Source organism: Schistocerca nitens, chromosome 2, assembly GCF_023898315.1.
Source record: "Schistocerca nitens isolate TAMUIC-IGC-003100 chromosome 2, iqSchNite1.1, whole genome shotgun sequence".
In the NCBI taxonomy this organism is placed as follows: domain Eukaryota; kingdom Metazoa; phylum Arthropoda; class Insecta; order Orthoptera; family Acrididae; genus Schistocerca; species Schistocerca nitens.
Genome location: NC_064615.1, coordinates 448,041,329 through 448,060,002, shown reverse-complemented (window position 1 = coordinate 448,060,002; position 18,674 = coordinate 448,041,329). Strand labels below are relative to the sequence as shown.

The 18,674-nt window shown below is 44.9% G+C and overlaps 1 protein-coding gene across 1 annotated transcript in view; it reads right to left on the bottom strand.

Annotated features, from left to right (window-relative positions):
* LOC126235078 (esterase E4-like) overlaps positions 1–18,674 on the bottom strand; it is a 317,082-nt gene that overhangs the window by 118,374 nt on the left and 180,034 nt on the right. Inside the window, exons 8-9 of the mRNA XM_049943812.1 lie at positions 9,641–9,784; positions 316–460 (exon numbers count right to left, since the gene is read on the bottom strand). Coding sequence (XP_049799769.1) covers positions 316–460; positions 9,641–9,784 — 289 coding nt within the window. The remainder of the gene's footprint in view (positions 1–315; positions 461–9,640; positions 9,785–18,674) is intronic.

Genomic DNA, 18,674 nt, shown 5'->3' with positions numbered 1-18,674 from the left:
CGTGAGTGACGTCGCAGGGCGCCTGCAGTAGGATCTTGTAGGCACCATCGAGCCAAATTCCGAACTTCTGCATCGCAATAGGAGATAAGAACGGGATTACAAAAAAGTGAGCCTTTAATTTTGTTGCGCAGTGCAGATATAACAAACAATGGTAGGAAGAAACTGCGGTTCGGTGAAGGATGGGGTGGTGGGGAGTGGCACACTGTCCAGATACATACGATCGATCCATCATTTAACATAAGCTCCAGTGAGAGCTGTGGTCTAAGTAATGCGGCGCAGACACAGGCGGCCCACCATCAGCAGCGGCTCGCTCACCCAGGACTCCGCGCCGGTACTCCACGGTGACGACGACTAGGCCCTTGTCCACGAGCCGACCCAGCCGGGGCCTGCGCGGGACGGCGTCGCGGAACACGAAGCTGCCGTCACCGAGCCACACCAACACCGGCGCGTCGCCCTCCAGCTGCGAACCAAGGAAAGACAGCCAGACTACTGGAGATGGGCAAGAATCGCTATTGTGACTGTGCGCATCGACCTTGGTGCAATCGAAGAATCAGTCTTGACATTCGGCTGAAGTGATTTAGCGAGAAACACGGAAAATGTTTTCAAGGGTGGTACGTTAGAATGATGATTTTCACGACCCGATGACATTTCTGATGGTAAACTTTTCGGGGTATAAGGTCGTGGTTCACGAAGCTCTTCTGTTCCTTTTTGTAACGTTTCGTCCAGCACTTCGCTGGACATCTTCAGAGGAGTTGCTCCTCCTTTGAGTCTTGCCGACTGACGAGTCGAGCACCTGAGAGCGACATATACAGGATGTACCATTTATCTTGACCACTCTAAATAACTGTATGTCCAGATGCAAATTACAAAATGTTTCAAGCAAATGTCCTTTAGCCGTCAGGGGACATCAATCAACATGATTGCCTTCGTTGTAGCTTTGTTTTTTACAAAGATATGAACAGCAGTATGACTTTTTTAAATGGCACCGTGTATTTTTTATTCGGTAGTTCATTTCCTCTCCTAAAGACGTATTCAAAAATGTATCATAGTGCACAATTCACCAAAACACAACGTTATTAATTACATAACACAACATTGACGTTGACGCTCCCAGCGCTTAGTGCACGTACTCGGGATAATCCAACATATCCATGTGCTGACGTTGACAGAGGACAAATGTAAACAAAAATAGAATGTACACCCGTCATTCCGCCAACCATTGTCAGTTGAGGAGTTCTGTGAGTAGAATGTACAACAACGAAGAAAAGGTAGAATACTACTCACCTACAGGGAATGTAAGTTAGCAGAACAGTAATTACAATACTGTTTTCTTATGTACGGGTACATATAGTACAGTAGTTTAGTCCTTGTAAATACTGTTGTGTGTAGTAGGCATACAGTAAAGGCTGTCTTTCCTACAAACTGCATCGGCATAACGATTCTCATATTGTTGTTGTTGTTGTTGTTGTTGTTGAAGGCAGCGGAACTGTACAGAGAGCGATATCCTGACAAGAACCCACCTTCCCGATGGATGTTTTCTCGTCTTGTTGCGACGCTTCAGGAAACGGGAAGTTTCAACCCACGACAACGCAATCGTCGTAGCACTCGCACAGACGAAGCTCCCGAAGTTACTGTTCTCTCTTCCGTTTCTATGAATCCACAACTGAACACACGACAGCTTGAACACGAGACTGGCATTCCTAAAACCAGTGTACGTCGTATTCTTACACGTCACCGGTTCCATCCTTACCATGTACACCTACATCAAGACTTGCATGGGAATGACTTGCAAAATCGTGTACAGTTCTGTCAGTGGGCACATCAGCAAATCCTCTCCAACCCGAACTTCTTCTCCAATGTTCTATTTGCCGATGAATGTTCCTTCTCAAACAAGTGACACGTAAATAGAAGGAACATGCATTATAGGTCTACCGACAACCAACGATGGCTTATACGTGTAGAACATCAGCGTCAATGGAGAGTTAACGTCTGGTGTGGGATGCTTGGTATTACAATTATTGGCCCTTATTTCATCAATGGTAGTCTAAACGGCACAGCGCATGCTAACTTCCTCAGACGAATTCTTCTTCCTCTTCTGCATGAAGTGCCACTAAGAACCAGAATGCTTATGTGGTATCAACACGATACATGTCCAGCACATAATTCCTTGCGTGCACGTCGTGTTCTGAACCGAAGGTATCTTGCCAGATAGATTGGTCGAGGAGGAACAGTTACTTGACCTGCTAGGTCTCCTGATTTAAATCTTCTGGGCTTTTTTCTTTGGGGATGCATTAAAGATGTTGTCTATCGCGATATTCCAACAACTCCAGAGGACATGCAGGAACGTATCGTGCTTGCCTGTAATTCTCTTCAGCAGGCAACACTGGAAGCAGTAAATAATTCTTTCATTCAACGCGTGCACCCATGTATTGGTGTCCATGGTCACCACTTTGAGCATCTTCGAGTGTCCTACTCCTGGGCAGTGGTACAGGAGAGTCAAAGTCAATTTTATGTTATGTTTTTACTTGGTTTGCATTTGTTTTCTGACAACTCCAGCAAGTGGACAAGTTTCTGATCGCAGGCTCAAAGTCAATGTTGTGTTATGTAATTAATAAGGTTGTGTTTTAGTGAGTGGTACTCCGTGATGTATTTTTGAATAGGAAATGAATTACCGAATAAAAAATACAGGCTGACATTTAAAAAAGTCATACCGCTGTTCATATCTTTGTAAAAAACAAAGCTACAACGTAGGCAATCTTGATGATTGATGTCCTCCTATCGGCTAAAGAACATTTGCTTGAAAAAGTTTGTAATTTGCATCTGGAAAACCGTTATTGAGGTTGGTTGAGATAAATGGGACACCCTATATACTGCAGAAAAGTGGGTGTGGCCAGAATTACACCCGATAAGCAGAGATGATTCTTGTCAAAGATAAAACATAACGTTCGAGTGTCGTCTTGTCAAAGATAAAAAAAACTGTTAAGATTCATGATCTTTGCTTTCCTACTAAAATTGTCACTCCTTTTATACATTTCAATGGCTGCTGTACATAGGAAAAGAGATTCGTGGACCACGAACTTATACCCCAAAACGTTTACCAGCAGTACGGGCGGTATGACTTCGAGCCGCATCACGATCCTGCAGAATACGATCCATTGTCTTACAACTTTGGAATCTTACTGAGTAATTATCAACGAAGCAGGTGCTTTGCAAATGTTACGAATTAGTTCGATTCAGAATGAAGTACCTAGGTAGCGCCTACCACAGCCTTTGTAATAGGCTGGTTCTTGTCTAGCAAGTTTGATGGGTAATATTTTGTCACAAGTGCTACAGGAGGCCTGGAACAAGGTACGATGCAAAAGGAACGTATGGTTTTAATTCTCCCTGACAACGCTTTTATGAATGTACGAGGGATGGTTACCAAGTTTTAATTACAACCTTTAAGAAATCAGAGTGCTGTTCTCCCTTCTCTTCGTGTTCACCCGACAATGCGACGTGTTTTTCCCTATGATGGATGTCTTCATAAAGACGTTGACTGTATACAGCATTTTGCTGTTCATCAAAGGTTTCACGTGGAAAATCACCTCGTCGTTACTGTTGAAATGCCAGCATTTGTTTCTTCATCCGACGAAAGATGAAGGAGCCACTGGTTGCCATGTTGGGAGACTAAGGGGGGGGGGGGGGGGCTGAGTGAGTCAGAATTTGATAACCCACAGAAGCAGCCTGTGTCGTACTGTGTCCTGTGCTTACTGAGCTGCAGTGTTGTCGTATAGCAAAAACACCAATGCAAACAGTTTCCTGTGATGCTTCGTCTCGATAGACCGCCGTAAACTTTTCAGTAGGATTCGGAAGTATGCTCCTAGGATGGTTTGCCATTACGAGCATACTCTATTAGCGACACACAACGGCAGTCCCAAAATACACTGACGAAAGAAAATCGCAACAAGAAAAAATAACGCAATGAAATCCATGAGTAAATTTGTCTATGTAATAAAAGTGATTAATATTGCAAGATCACAGGTTAAGGTAACTGCGAGATAAGTAATTGCAAGTGTGAAATGCTGGTACATTAATAAACGGTGTAACCACTAGAATGTTGAATGTAAGTATGCAAACTTGCGTGCATTGTGCCGTACAGGTGCCGTATATCTGTGTGTGTTGGGGTTTATGGGCGCTCAACATCGAGGTCATCAGCGCCGTGCCGTATATCAGTTTGTGGTGGTGGTGGTTAGTGTTTAACGTCCCGTCGACAACGAGGTCATTAGAGACGGAGCGCAAGCTCGGGTTAGGGAAGGATTGGGAAGGAAATCGGCCGTGCCCTTTCAAAGGAACCATCTCGGCATTTGCCTGAAACGATTTATGGAAATCACGGAAAACCTAAATCAGGATGGCCGGAGACGGGATTGAACCGTCGTCCTCCCGAATGCGAGTCCAGTGTGCTAACCATCAGTTTGTGGGATGGAGTCCCGTGCCTGTGGCACTTGGTCGATCACTGCAGGGACGCTTAATGCTCTTTGTTGATGACGCTGTAGTTGTCGTTCTATGATCTACATCTACTTCTATATCTTCATTTATACTCCGCAAGCCACCCAACGGTGTGTGGCGGAGGGCACGTGCCACTGTCATTACCTCCCTTTTCTGTTCCAGTCGCGTATGGTTCGCGGGAAGAACGACTGTCTGAAAGCCTCGGTGCGCGCTCGAATCTCTCTAATTTTACATTCGTGATCTCCTCGGGAGGTATAAGTAGGGGGAAGCAATATATTCGATACCTCATCCAGAAACGCACCCTCTCGAACGAAACCTGGCGAGCAAGCTACACCGCGATGCAGAGCGCCTCTCTTGCAGAGTCTGCCACTTGAGTTTGCTAAACATCTCCGTAACGCTATCACGGTTACCAAATAACCCTGTGACGAAACGCGCCGCTCTTCGTTGGATCCTCTCTATCTCCTCCGTCAACCCGTTCTGGTACGGATCCCACACTGATGAGCAATACTCAAGTATAGGTCGAACGAGTGTTTTGTAAGACACCTCCTTTGTTGATGGACTACATTTTCAAAGGACTCTCCCAATGAATCTCAACCTGGTACCCGCCTTACCAACAATTAATTTTATATGTCCCATGTGCTCCCATATGTGCTCTATGAGAGTGAGTCTGGTGATCGAGCAGGCCAAGACGACATCTCGCAACATGTCGGCACTCTGTAGATCCTGCTGCGTTACAGCAGCGATATGTGGGCGAGAGTTATCGTGCTGGAAAATCCCCAACCCTCCAGGAATGCTGTTCATGCTCTTTGTAGATGACGCTAGTCGTTGTCGTTCTATGATGTCCCATATGTGCTCTATGAGAGTGAGTCTGGTGATCGAGTAGGCCAAGACGACATCTCGCAACATGTCGGCACTCTGTAGATCCTGCTGCGTTACAGCAGCCGTATGTGGGCGAGCGTTATCGTGCTGGAAAACCCCCAACCCTCCAGGAATGCTGTTCATGGATGGAAGCAGAACAGGTCGAGTAACCAGACTGACATACAGATTTGCAGTAATGGTGCGTGGGATACTCACGAGAGTGCTCCTGCTGTCATTCGAAGACGGACCCACACCCTAACTCCAGGTGTAGGTCCAGTTTGCTTAGCAAGCGGAGAGGTTGGTTGATCTTCTGACCAACACACTGCCATAAGTGGCACCGAGGTACAACCAGATTTCCCCGGAAACCACAACACACCTCCACCCTGCCCTCAAGCTCTCACTTGACGCCACTGAAGTCGCAAATATCGGTGATTTGGGATCTGTGGAATGCACATTACAGGGCGTCTGGCTCGGAGTTATGCTTGAAGTAACCGGTTTGTAACAGTTCGTTGTGTCACTGTGGTGCCAAATGCTGTTCATATTGCTGCTGAAGATGCAGTACGATGTGTCAGATCGAAACTCCGAACACGATGGTCGTCCCTCTCGGTAGTTCCACGTGGCCGTCTGGAGTCTGGTCGTCATGCTACCGTGAATTCTCGTGGCCATCGCTGCGAGCAGTCATGTACAGTGGCGACATCTTGCCAAGCCTTACTGCAATATCGTAGTAGGAAAATCCAGCTTCTCATACCCAAATTACACGACCTCGTTCAAACTCAGTGAGGCATTCTTAGTAACAGCAGCTCACTACGTCCAGTCTCGAAGGTAACTAGCGCTCACGACAGTTAGAGTGTGTATTCAAAGCAAACCTGATTCACATCCTCATAATGGCGTTACTAGCGCCACTATTATGCGACTAGCGCGGAATTTGAGTAGACTTCACCTTTCAAATGTAGAAACATAACTACAAAATTTCGTTTATGCCTCACAAATCGTTTTTGGTATTACGATTTTTTTTTTTTACACAAGTGTATACTGAGCAACACCTTGTCCGACAATGGTTGGGTCTTCACCTTTTTCAACGGTGGTGGCCACACACGTTTCCTTTGCTTTCTTTGCTTATAGTGATAGACACAGTACTCGTTCATGTTGAATAGGCAGCTATAGACGTCATCTGTACTGGCCTGACACAGTTACATTTCCACTGCTATCTGCGTTCGGCGGGCTTTTTGATTGAATGTCAGCAGCCGTTAAAACCAGCAGGTGGCGGGCTCCCTTTGTCATTTTCAAAATGACGTTGAAGATGTTCAGCACTACTCCATGACTGATTTTCACTTTTTCCACTACGGCCTCGTTGTTACACGGCGGTCTTCGAGCACCGTGGCCTCCACTTATCTTGCCATTAACGGTCGTTCACAAAGGAGATTGCTTACAAATCACTTGTGCGGCTCATCCTGCAACAGTTTTGTAGTATGCGGGACCGGTACCAAACAGGACCAGCAGGGGACATTGAACGAATACAGAGAAAGGCATTACGAATAGTCACAGCTTTGTTTTACTGGCGAGAAGGTGTCGCAGAAATGCAGAAGAAATCACTTTAAGATAGATGCAGACTATCCCGAGGAAGCCTACATACAAACTTTCTGGAACCTGCATTAAATGGTGAGTCTAGGATATATTACATACAAACCACTACGCATCGCCTCCGTGGGTATCGTGAGGACAAGGTTAAATATGCTACAACGTGCACTGAGACACTTCAACAATCTTTGAGGAAACATTTAATAACCAGGATCGCATTCAGTGGTACTATTTGAGATCTTGGCTGTCAAAAGTTTCCTCAAAGCAAATACAGATCGCTCCTTCCAATTTATAGTTATCAGAAATTTCAATTTAAATTGTCATTTGCCCCTGTCTCCATATATGAATGTAATGGCAAGAAGCTCTTATAACTGGTAGAGTGGGAACTAGCCTACGCTGTGTACTTCACAGCGGTTTTCAGTGGATGCAGATGTTCTCAGAGAGGTAATCTGTGACTTCGTTGTTCGGTACTGAGACTCGACATACCGTGCTAGAAGCAGCTGTACCGCCTAACCTCAGTGTCATATAATGCTACCTTGTTGCTACACACTTCCTTCAACTCGGTTTGTATTGTCGCACCGTTGTTTCCATCGAAATTCAGAAAACGAATTACTGCACGATACTCCAGTCCATGTTCTGCGCCGTTCCGGTTTGCTTTCTCTAGCGGCGTTCTACGGTACTATGGTGTGGGAATTCAATGCGTCCCAGGAATGCAAATATGTGCCTGCAAACAAACAAAAATTTAATTATGTAACTTTAATTTTGCAAGCTGATAATGAAAATTTTGAGTATCCTTCATACAAATCTAAATGACGGGTGAGTTTTCTTTCATTCATTTTATTTTAAGAAGAAGGTACTGCAAGTTTCACATAGCTATCATAAAATGAGGTTATTTATGCGTTAGATATGTTCACTTTCAGCTTACACCCACTTAGTAGAAGACGCCTGATTTTGTCCCCTACCATACGCGGAGTGTCTTCAGACACAGTATTTCTTAATACTATTCGAAGTTATTATCGGAAGAGGTAGATAAAGTCTCTCTGGTAGGTCACTTTTCGTATTTCGTATCTTACCATTAACCATCTCATTCGTTTGGTTGATTTACTGGGAATGCCTATAAAATACTCTTCGTCCTGACAGTCATACACGTGATAGAGCTTATCGGTGTCACAGTGACAGTCAGCCTGTTCACGATGGTGCATCCACTGACCAATATGACACTATTTTTGGGGATTCAATAACAATTATCTGCAGTTAGCGACTCAACTGACATCGGTTCAGAGACGCAAGAGCACCCCTCACAGTGTTTTAACCACTGACGGTGATTACCACCATTATTGTGGTGAATCGATGAAACACCAAAAACCACCTCTTTCAAACGTCGCGTAGACTGCTTACATTCTGCGAGTATTGTAGTTTCGGGAATACAGAAGTACTAACTAGAAGGGAAGGACGATTACAGTTTGACGATGCATCACTGTCGATGTCACCAGAAAGAGAGCAATACCTCAGATAGATAAATGTAAGGTAGGATATTAACCCTGGCCTTACTGAAGGATTGAGGAAACATACCTGCTTCGGCCTCATATGATTTAGGGAAATAACGGAAAAACTAAATCTGTTGGCTGGAAGGATATTGTAATCTCGCTCCATCCCACTGCACCACATCATTTGACAGTACAAAACGGAGTCGGTTATACTGAATAATGGTTTGTGGTTTTGATAATGTGCCACTTATTCCACTGACTTACAACTGAGGCTAATCTTAACTCCGCCTTTTCTTAGGTCCGCCTGATTTTTCTATCATTCAGATGAGGCAGGAGAATAAACACCGTGTAATACGAGCATAAGTTATCTGGTCACCAGTTAACATGAACGTTGTATTTTAATATGAAATAGAATGGCAGCGCCACAGCAATTGTTAGATGATGTGTAACAACTTTATTTATCTAAATGTACAGTAATGGCAAAACCTAGGCCAAAAATATGTTAGACAAGATGAGGTAAATTCATTAAAAGACTTATAGCTCATTTGTACAGCAAGATACTTTTGGTCACATCTTGCACGTATCATAAAATTGCATGTTCTGTTTCATCTTACGAAAACAATAAAAACCTGCACCTTCCTGACAAATTAAAATTGGTTGACAAAGGGGGACTCTAACAACGATCTTTGCCTTTTGCCGTCAACACTCAACCATCTGTAGTATCCAAACGTGTTTCAGAGGATACACTAACCCTGTGATAAACTCCGTTAAAATCCGCCTTTACACGTCCGCTGGTCTAGCATTTCTCGGAGAAAAGATGTGGCGCAAAACTGGCATAATTAGAATCAAGAGACTGGTATCAGAATGAAATTTTTGCTCTACAGAGCAGACCGCGGTAAACTAAACTTTATTGACGATTTAAAGCTGCGTGCGGTTCCGGGACTTGAAAACGGAGTAATTTTGTGTTGAGTTTCGAAAAGTGTGTGGCACATCTGGCTGACTGTAATGGGTGTTTGAAGTACAGCTGAAAATCTTATTCAAATCTGGAACGTTGGGATTTTGTTTTGAAATATAACGCCAACTATCCCTCCCATCTATGTCTAGTCTCTCTTGCAAGACTGAGAAGTTATTGATTCACGACTATCGTGTAACTAATGGTTGCTGAAGCTCGGACATTGGTCATAACTACGCGCTGTGGTAACAGGAAATGTTAGCGCGCTCACTGCACTTACCTGTGGAGTATAGACGTTTAGATAGAGGCAGTCTTCGGCTCCCACGTACCCCCTCGCAGCTCCTCTTTCGACGACCAGACAGATCTCACGTGGGCTCTTTGCGGCGAATGTGGTCTCCCACTTAGGAGGCGGCATCTGCGGATCCTGCAAAGTGGAAATTTGCCAAGTCGGTGATATGGCACCGTAAGAGATCTCGGTAAGTAGTCAGTTGCATGATCCTCTGAAACGGACCACTTTAATATTTTGATTAGGAGCAATTCCCGTAGATCAATACGGTCTCTTGAATTTAGCCTAGAGGTACAGGCACGCGAGTAGCTTAATACGAGGGTTGTTCGGAAAGTATGGAACGATCGGTCGCGAAATGGAAACCACAGTGAAAATCAAAACTGTTTTCTTTGCACATTTAGCTACACCTTCCAGGTACTTCTCTACATAGTCACCGCTGCGATTTAGACATTTGTCAGAGCGTTATACCAAATTTCCAACACCGTCATAGAAGGCAGCCGCCTGTGGTTTCCGATAATTCTGTACGGTGGTCTACAGCGCGTAGGCTTCGCCCAAGTGTGTCTTCATTTCCAGCGGTTCATGTGAACAGAGATGATACTCAGGACGAACCAATTAGAGCTGTGTTGTGGGTGATCGAACACTTCCCATCGAAAAGGCTGCAGGAGCGTCTTCTCTGCCCCTGCAGAGTGCGGCTGAGAATTGCCATGAAGAAGGAAGTGCGTGGCCGTTGTGATAGGTGGGCTGCATTCATTAAGGCGAAGCCTCTCAGCGGGCCCTCATACTTGGCAGGAGACATCGTTGTTCTGGGCATCTTTACTGGCTCATAGTGCGCTCACAACTGAAAAGACCGTCTTGATACGATCGACGGGCATACTAGAGACACTGCCCAAAACGTCTACATCTACATCTACATTTATACTCCGCAAGCCACCCAACGGTGTGTGGCGGAGGGCACTTTACGTGCCACTGTCATTACCTCCCTTTCCTGTTCCAGTCGCGTATGGTTCGCGGGAAGAACGACTGTCTGAAAGCCTCCGTGCGCGCTCGAATCTCTCTAATTTTACATTCGTGATCTCCTCGGGAGGTATCAGTAGGGGGAAGCAATATATTCGATACTTCATCCAGAAACGCACCCTCTCGAAACCTGGCGAGCAAGCTACACCGCGATGCAGAGCGCCTCTCTTGCAGAGTCTGCCACTTGAGTTTATTAAACATCTCCGTAACGATATCACGGTTACCAAATAACCCTGTGACGAAACGCGCCGCTCTTCTTTGGATCTTCTCTATCTCCTCCGTCAACCCGATCTGGTACGGATCCCACTCTGATGAGCAATACTCAAGTATAGGTCGAACGAGTATTTTGTAAGCCACTTCCTTTGTTGATGGTCTAAATTTTCTAAGCACTCTCCCAATGAATCTCAACCTGGTACCCGCCTTACCAACAATTAATTTTATATGATCATTCCACTTCAGATCGTTCCGCACGCATACTCCCAGATATTTCACAGAAGTAACTGCTACCAGTGTTTGTTCCGCTATCATATAATCATACAATAAAGGAACCTTCTTTCTGTGTATTCACAATACATTACATTTGTCTATGTTAAGGGAAAGTTGCCACTCCCTGCACCAAGTGCTCATCCGCTGCAGATTTTCCTGCATTTCGCCACAATCTTCTAATGCTGCAACTTCTCTGTATACTACAGCATCATCCGCGAAAAGCCGCATGGAACTTCCGACACTATCTACTAGGTCATTTATATATATTGTGAAAAGCAATGGTCCCATAACACTCCCCTGTGGCACGCCAGAGGTTACTTTAACGTCTGTAGACGTCTCTCCATTGATATCAACATGCTGTGTTCTGTTTGCTAAAAACTCTTCAATCCAGCCACACAGCTGGTCTGATATTTTTTCGTTTGTGCGAGGATTTAGAGAAGGAACTGCAGTGCGGTCTTCCTCTGTGAAACAGCTTTGGAAAAAGGTGTTTAGTATTTCAGCTTTACGCGTGGCATCCTCTGTTTCAATGCCATCATCATCCCGGAGTGTCTGGATATGCTGTTTCGAGCCACTTACTGATTTAACGTAAGACCAGAACTTCCTAGGATTTTCTGTCAAGTCGGTACATAGAATTTTACTTTCGAATTCACTGAACGCTTCACGCATAGCCCTCCTTACGCTAACTTTGACATCGTTTAGCTTCTGTTTGTCTGAGAGGTTTTGGCTGCGTTTAAACTTGGAGTGAAGCTCTCTTTGCTTTCGCAGTAGTTTCCTAACTTTGTTGTTGTACCACGGTGGGTTTTTCCCGTCCCTCACAGTTTTACTCGGCACGTACCTGTCTAAAACGCATTTTACGATTGCCTTGAACTTTTTCCATAAACACTCAACATTTTCAGTGTCGGAACTGAAAGTTTCGTTTTGATCTATTAGGTAGTCTGAAATCTGCCTTCTATTGCTCTTGCTAAACAGATAAACCTTCCTTCCTTTTTTTATATTCCTATTAACCTTCATATTCAGGGATGCTGCAACGGCCTTATGATCACTGATTCCCTGTTCTGCACATACAGAGTCGAAAAGTTCGGGTCTGTTTGTTATCAGTAGGTCCAAGATGTTATCTCCACGAGTCGGTTCTTTGTTTAATTGCTCGAGGTAATTTTCGGATAGTGCACTCAGTATAATGTCACTCGATGCTCTGTCCCTGCCACCCGTCCTAAACATCTGAGTGTCCCAGCCTATATCTGGTAAATTGAAATCTCCACCTAAGACTATAACATGCTGAGAAAATTTATGTGAAATGTATTCCAAATTTTCTCTCAGTTGTTCTGCCACTAATGCTGCTGGGTCGGGAGGTCGTTAAAAGGAGCCAATTATTAACCTAGCTCGGTTGTTGAGTGTAACCTCCACCCATAATAATTCACAGGAACTATCCACTTCTACTTCACTACAGGATAAACTACTACTAACAGCGACGAACACTCCACCACCGGTTGCATGCAATCTATCCTTTCTAAACACCGTCTGTACCTTTGTAAAAATTTCGGCAGAATTTATCTCTGGCTTCAGCCAGCTTTCTGTACCTATAACGATTTCAGCTTCGGTGCTTTCTATCAGCGCTTGAAGTTGCGGTACTTTACCAACGCAGCTTCGACAGTTGACAATTACAATACCGACTGCTGCTTGGTCCCCGCATGTCCTGACTTTGCCCCGCACCCGTTGAGGCTGTTTCCCTTTCTGTACTTGCCCAAGGCCATCTAACCTAAAAAAAAAACGCCAAGCCAACACCACACAACCCCTGCTACCCGTGTAGCCGCTTGTTGCGTGTAGTGGACTCCTGACCTATCCAGCGGAACCCGAAACCCCACCACCCTATGACGCAAGTCGAGGAATCTGCAGCCCACACGGTCGCAGAACCGTCTCAGCCTCTGATTCAGACCCTCCACTCGGCTCTGTACCAGAGGTCCGCAGTCAGTCCTGTCGACGATGCTGCAGATGGTGAGCTCTGCTTTCATCCCGCTAACGAGACTGGCAGTCTTCACCAAATCACATAGCCGCCGGAAGCCAGAGAGGATTTCCTCCGATCCATAGCGACACACATCATTGGTGCCGACATGAGCGACCACCTGCAGGTGGGTGCACCCTGTATCCTTCATGGCATCCGGAAGGACCCTTTCCACATCTGGAATGACTCCCCCCGGTATGCACACGGAGTGCACATTGGTTTTCTTCCCCTCTCTTGCTGCCATTTCCCTAAGGGGCCCCATTACGCGCCTGACGTTGGAGCTCCCAACTATCAGTAAGCCCACCCTCTGCGACCGCCCGGATCTTGCAGACTGAGGGGCAACCTCTGGAACAGGACAAGCAGCCATGTCAGGCCAAAGGTCAGTATCAGCCTGAGACAGAGCCTGAAACCGGTTCGTCAGACAAACTGAAGAGGCCTTCCGTTCAGCCCTCCAGAATGTCTTTCGCCCCCTGCCACACCTTGAGACGACCTCCCACTCTACCACAGGTGAGGGATCAGCCTCAATGCGGGCAGTATCCCGAGCAACCACAGTCGTAGTCCGATCGGGGGATGCGTGGGACGAGCTGGCCGTCCCCGACAAACCCCCATCCGGACCCCCACAGTGATGCCCATTGGGAACAGCCTCAAGCTGTGTGACCGAAGCCAAGCTGGGAGCGAAGGGATGCCAACTCAGCCTGCATCCGAACACAGCAGTTGCAGTCCCTATTCATGCTAAAAACTGTTGTGCAAAGAACGTCTGAACTAATCTACAGAGAGCGCAAACAAATCGACAAAATTTAAACGGTTATTAAAATACAAGATTGCGTAGTAAATGCAGTAATGCTGCTACTTGCGCACTGCTGACACACTGCTTGGCGGCGGAAGGAGACTACGCGATTTTACACTATTCAGGTACTAAAACGCGATGCTACAACTCTCAAATACTATAATACGCCCGAAATTTATGAATTAAACAATGCAAGTACCAAAAACACGCAAAGAAATTAAGAATTAAACTATGTAACAAATGAGTGAGCTAGGAGTATACGACTTGCTGCTGCAGCTGCTTATCCAACTGCGGCAGGGAGCACACTGACTGTGACCAACCGACACTGGCCGTTCAAAACAAAAACAGAAGACAAACGACTACGCGAATTTACACTGTTCAGGTACTAAAACGCGATGCTACAACTCTCAGATACTATAATACGACCGAAATTTATGAATTAAACAATGCAAGTACCAAAAACACGCAAAGAAATTAAGAATTAAACTATGTAACAAATGAGTGAGCTAGGAGTATACGACTTGCTGCTGCAGCTGCTTATCCAACGGCGGCAGGGAGCACACGTCTGTGAAAAGTCTCGTCGGATTTTCACAGTGGTTTCCATTTCGCTACCAATCTTTCCTCACTTTCCGAATAGCCCTCGTAAATGCTTGAATCACTACAACAGTCATTTAAGTGTTGCTGTTCGTGTATTATATTAATATTTAGCGGAAAACTATATTAATATATATACTGAAATTTTGTTCTTCTGCAAGACAGGCGTATCATATTGGCACTAGTGCTGTCTGCTGTAAAAGAGAGTCGGCCGTGGTGGTAGAGAGGTTCTAGGCGCTTCAGTCCGGAACCGCGCGACCGCTACGGTCTCAGGTTCGAATCCTGCCTCGGGCATGGATGTGTGTGATGTCCTTAGGTTAGTTAGGTTTAAGTAGTTCTAAGTTCTAGGGGACTGATGGCCTCAGATGTTAAGTCCCATAGTGCTCAGAGCCATTTGAACCATTTTTGCTGTGAAAGTGAGTGGAGTTGGACAAAAAGAACTCCGAAACGTAAGCGAACGTCGGAAAAGCTCGTCACACAACGACCTCAGAGTCAGTCCACCACGTAAGTAATTTGAGACCATGATAGGAAAAGTAACTTTTTTTTTCAAATTCCACAGATCACACATAAAGAACAGAAATGAAATGAAATGTCGTGTGACGAGGGCCTCCCGTCGGGTAGACCGCTCGCCTGGTGCAAGTCTTTCGATTTGACGCCACGTCGGCGACTTGCGCGTCGATGGGGATGAAATGATGATGATTAGGACAACACAACACCCAGTCCCTGAGCGGAGAAAATCTCCGACCCAGCCGGGGGAATCTAACCCGGGCCCTTAGGATTGACAGTCTGTCCCGCAGACCACTCAGCTACCGGGGGCGGACACATAAAGAACAGAAGGGCTTTAAACTAAGCGATCAATGTCCATATCCCTTCGGGGATTTCTTCCTCTGCAGCCCAGTCCACACGCCTGCCCTGTTAGAAAACGAATAATGTTTCTCTATTGGAGAAGCTGTCCGAGTAGCACTGTATGCACCTATAGGTCATTTTAAAAATTTTAGTTTCTACTTAACTGGGACATTTAATTGTGTATAGCTCGTGAGTGGAAGCTTCAATATACTGTTACTTGTTTGATACAAGAACACCGTTAAGCCTTTGTTAATCTGAAGTTACAGTTTCGACACTCACATGCAATCACAGTCACTCGTAATAGACAGCTTATGGTATCCAACGGAACTTGTTACCAAAAAGATTGCAAGAAAAGATTGTGTGTGGCATGGCTCCCGACTTGCACAATACGCCACGCGGATTTTAGTAATTTCAAAAGACACGGTTCACTCATCGGATTTTCGTGCGTTCGTCTTCAGCACTCGTTCGCGATTGCTTTGCGGCACTGCATGGCCAATTTTAACTCATAAGTCCGTAAAATTAATGGATCTATTCAGAGCTCCTAACACACGCTTCCGAACCTGATGAGGGCTGAGCTCCAAATCTCGTCTAGCCTCCACAAAGCAATTATTTAGCTCACATAACACGTTCTCCCTTTTTATCAAAAAATGGTTCAAATGGCTCTGAGCACTATGGGACTTAACATCTGTGGTCATCAGTCCCCTAGAACTTAGAACTACTTAAACCTAACTAACCTGAGGACATCACACACATCCGTGCCCGAGGCAGGATTCGAACCTGCGACCGTAGCAGTCGCGCGGTTCCGGATTGAGCGCCTTTTTATCAGCTGAGAAACGTTACAGCCAATGATATGTCCGTATAAACCAGCGCTATCCCGTGTTTGTTATTACGAACCAATCACAATTTATTAGCTTTGCTGAGTAATTTATTAAATGAACAAATTTATGAAACTCATAAATATCAAAATAACTCCCTCTTTAAATAACAGAATTATCGTAAAATGGTTTTGTATCCCCGGTACCATAAACTGTTTAATCACACTTTACAAATTTATCCTGAGCGTATGGTTGATTCTCCCTTTAATAACATATTTCTCACGCTAACATATAATCAGTTAATAGACATAACAATATTCATTTATTATGGTACTTCGCATTCACCCCTTCAGTCACACTAATAACTAAACGCATTAAACCTGCAATAAATAATAAAATACGTAACATTTCCAGAAGACACAGTTTTATTTACAAAATTTACTGGTTTGAAAAATTAGGATTTCATAGTCCGCAAGGTGCTGACACCTCCCGACCATAGCCGTTGTTACTTGGATCTGCTGCTCGATCGTAAGCGTACATCTGTCGTACTACGACCATGAGTCACCGTCTGTATGAAGCTATCTGCTCTTTTCTGACTCCTGTAGGCGCGGTACATAGCGCTAGGCCTAAATGGGAAGCCTCTTCACACAAAGTTTAGCATAGTACTCTTAGTACTCGACGCCTTGACATATAGCACAAATTTTCTAATGAGATATGGGTATCTATGGAGCTCTGTTTGCTGCAGATGCTACCATAAACATAGCCGAAGTGTTGGAACAATTCTTGATCCGAAAATAGAGAAAAACATATTTTCTGATATTATGACAAGATTACCGCGAGGTCTTCGACCAATGACAGAATTCGAGTCGGTTAAGGCACTTCCTGGTAGACTGAAACTGTGTACCGGAGCGGCCCTCAAACATGGGAACGTCCCCTTTCGCTGGAAGGTGCTCTATCTACGGAGCTACCCACAAAAGAACTGACGATCCGTCGTCACAGCTTCAGTACCGCCATTACCTCTGGAAACGATGAAAGTGGTCTACGTCTCACGCTTCATAAACAAATGTATGCGGTGTGTACGTCGGAGCACATAGCCCACCAGCCTATGGATTAGAGCGCCGAGGACTCGACAACGCAAACAAAACAAAGTGTCATTATGGCAACACCAGACATAAGCTATGCTATGGAGAACACCTCCGGACGCCACCGCTGCGACTCCGGGTGTCCGCGCAGCTGGCGTGGATTTATTTGCCTCTGTTACGTCACGTGGCCGCTGATAGTTCGCAAGCAGTTCATCCACCCGTCCGACTTACTCCCACGAAATCTTGTGTGCATACTTGCCTGTTGCTGCACTGAATTTCCAATCACAAGTCGCTGTCATATGTGTCGTGACACTAGCCGCCAAACAGTGAATCGGATTACGAAACATTTCTCAGATATTGTTTATGTGGCTTGCGTAATATATGACAGCGATCTTACCCAGGATAAAAGAAGATGAGAAACACTGCAGAGGGAATGTTTATGACATTTGTAACCAATTTAATGACGTATATAGACATAAACTGCTGCCGATATTATCCAAAATCGTTAGCTATGTCGAAATTGTGGATGGGGTGGAATCAGGATCACCGGAAATACTGTTGATTTGACGTTGCCCGTAAACAGTGGTTGAACTACATTTATAATGAGTATCATCCACGTTCCTATTATCGTTCATTTCAACACTTTTTGCTTTATATTTGTGTGACAATATTAATTCTGTATTATACAGTATTGTCAATGATGCGAGACACGAATGTGACTATGTGACTACTATTTCGATTGAAAAATGTAGAATATCGAATAAAGCATTTCAGTACGCCGATTCCGACCTCTAACTCGTTATCAGCGATCTCAGAACACCTTATGCTCTTTAAGGTTTACTAGAGTAAACTAAATTTTTAAATTTTGATCTGCTATATTGGATCCGCCGATTTGAACTTTGTAATTCCGACATCGGACTCGTAATCAGCGACTCCAAAACCCTGAAAAGGACACAGGTTTGTAGCTTTGTATGTCCATTTCTCCAGTATGTCCGCGTTTTAAGAGAGTTGGCCCTCTGTGCCTCGCCCGGATCATACGGTAGCTGCAACCAGCCAGCCAACACTCGACCGCTATCTTCCACAGTTACGTGGAGGTGCCAGCAGTCTTCATCCTGGCAAGGCAACGACTTGGCCGCTCGACGCTCGGACCTCCAAGACTTCGGTATCTCGGTTCGCTACTGTGATTGAGTTTAAAGACAGTCGTCTCACCGTGTGGTCCTTAAAACTTTGACCCTGTCATATCGTTTGTAATTTAGCCATTCTAGGCAAACAGTTAAGTTTGACTTAAACTATCATTAGTATTTAGTATGACAGAGACTTAGACTGTCCAACTATTTTTGTGATCTTGTAAATTTATTCACCAAGACGGAGAAGAGTGAATTTGTATTATCTTCACCGGTGTCAG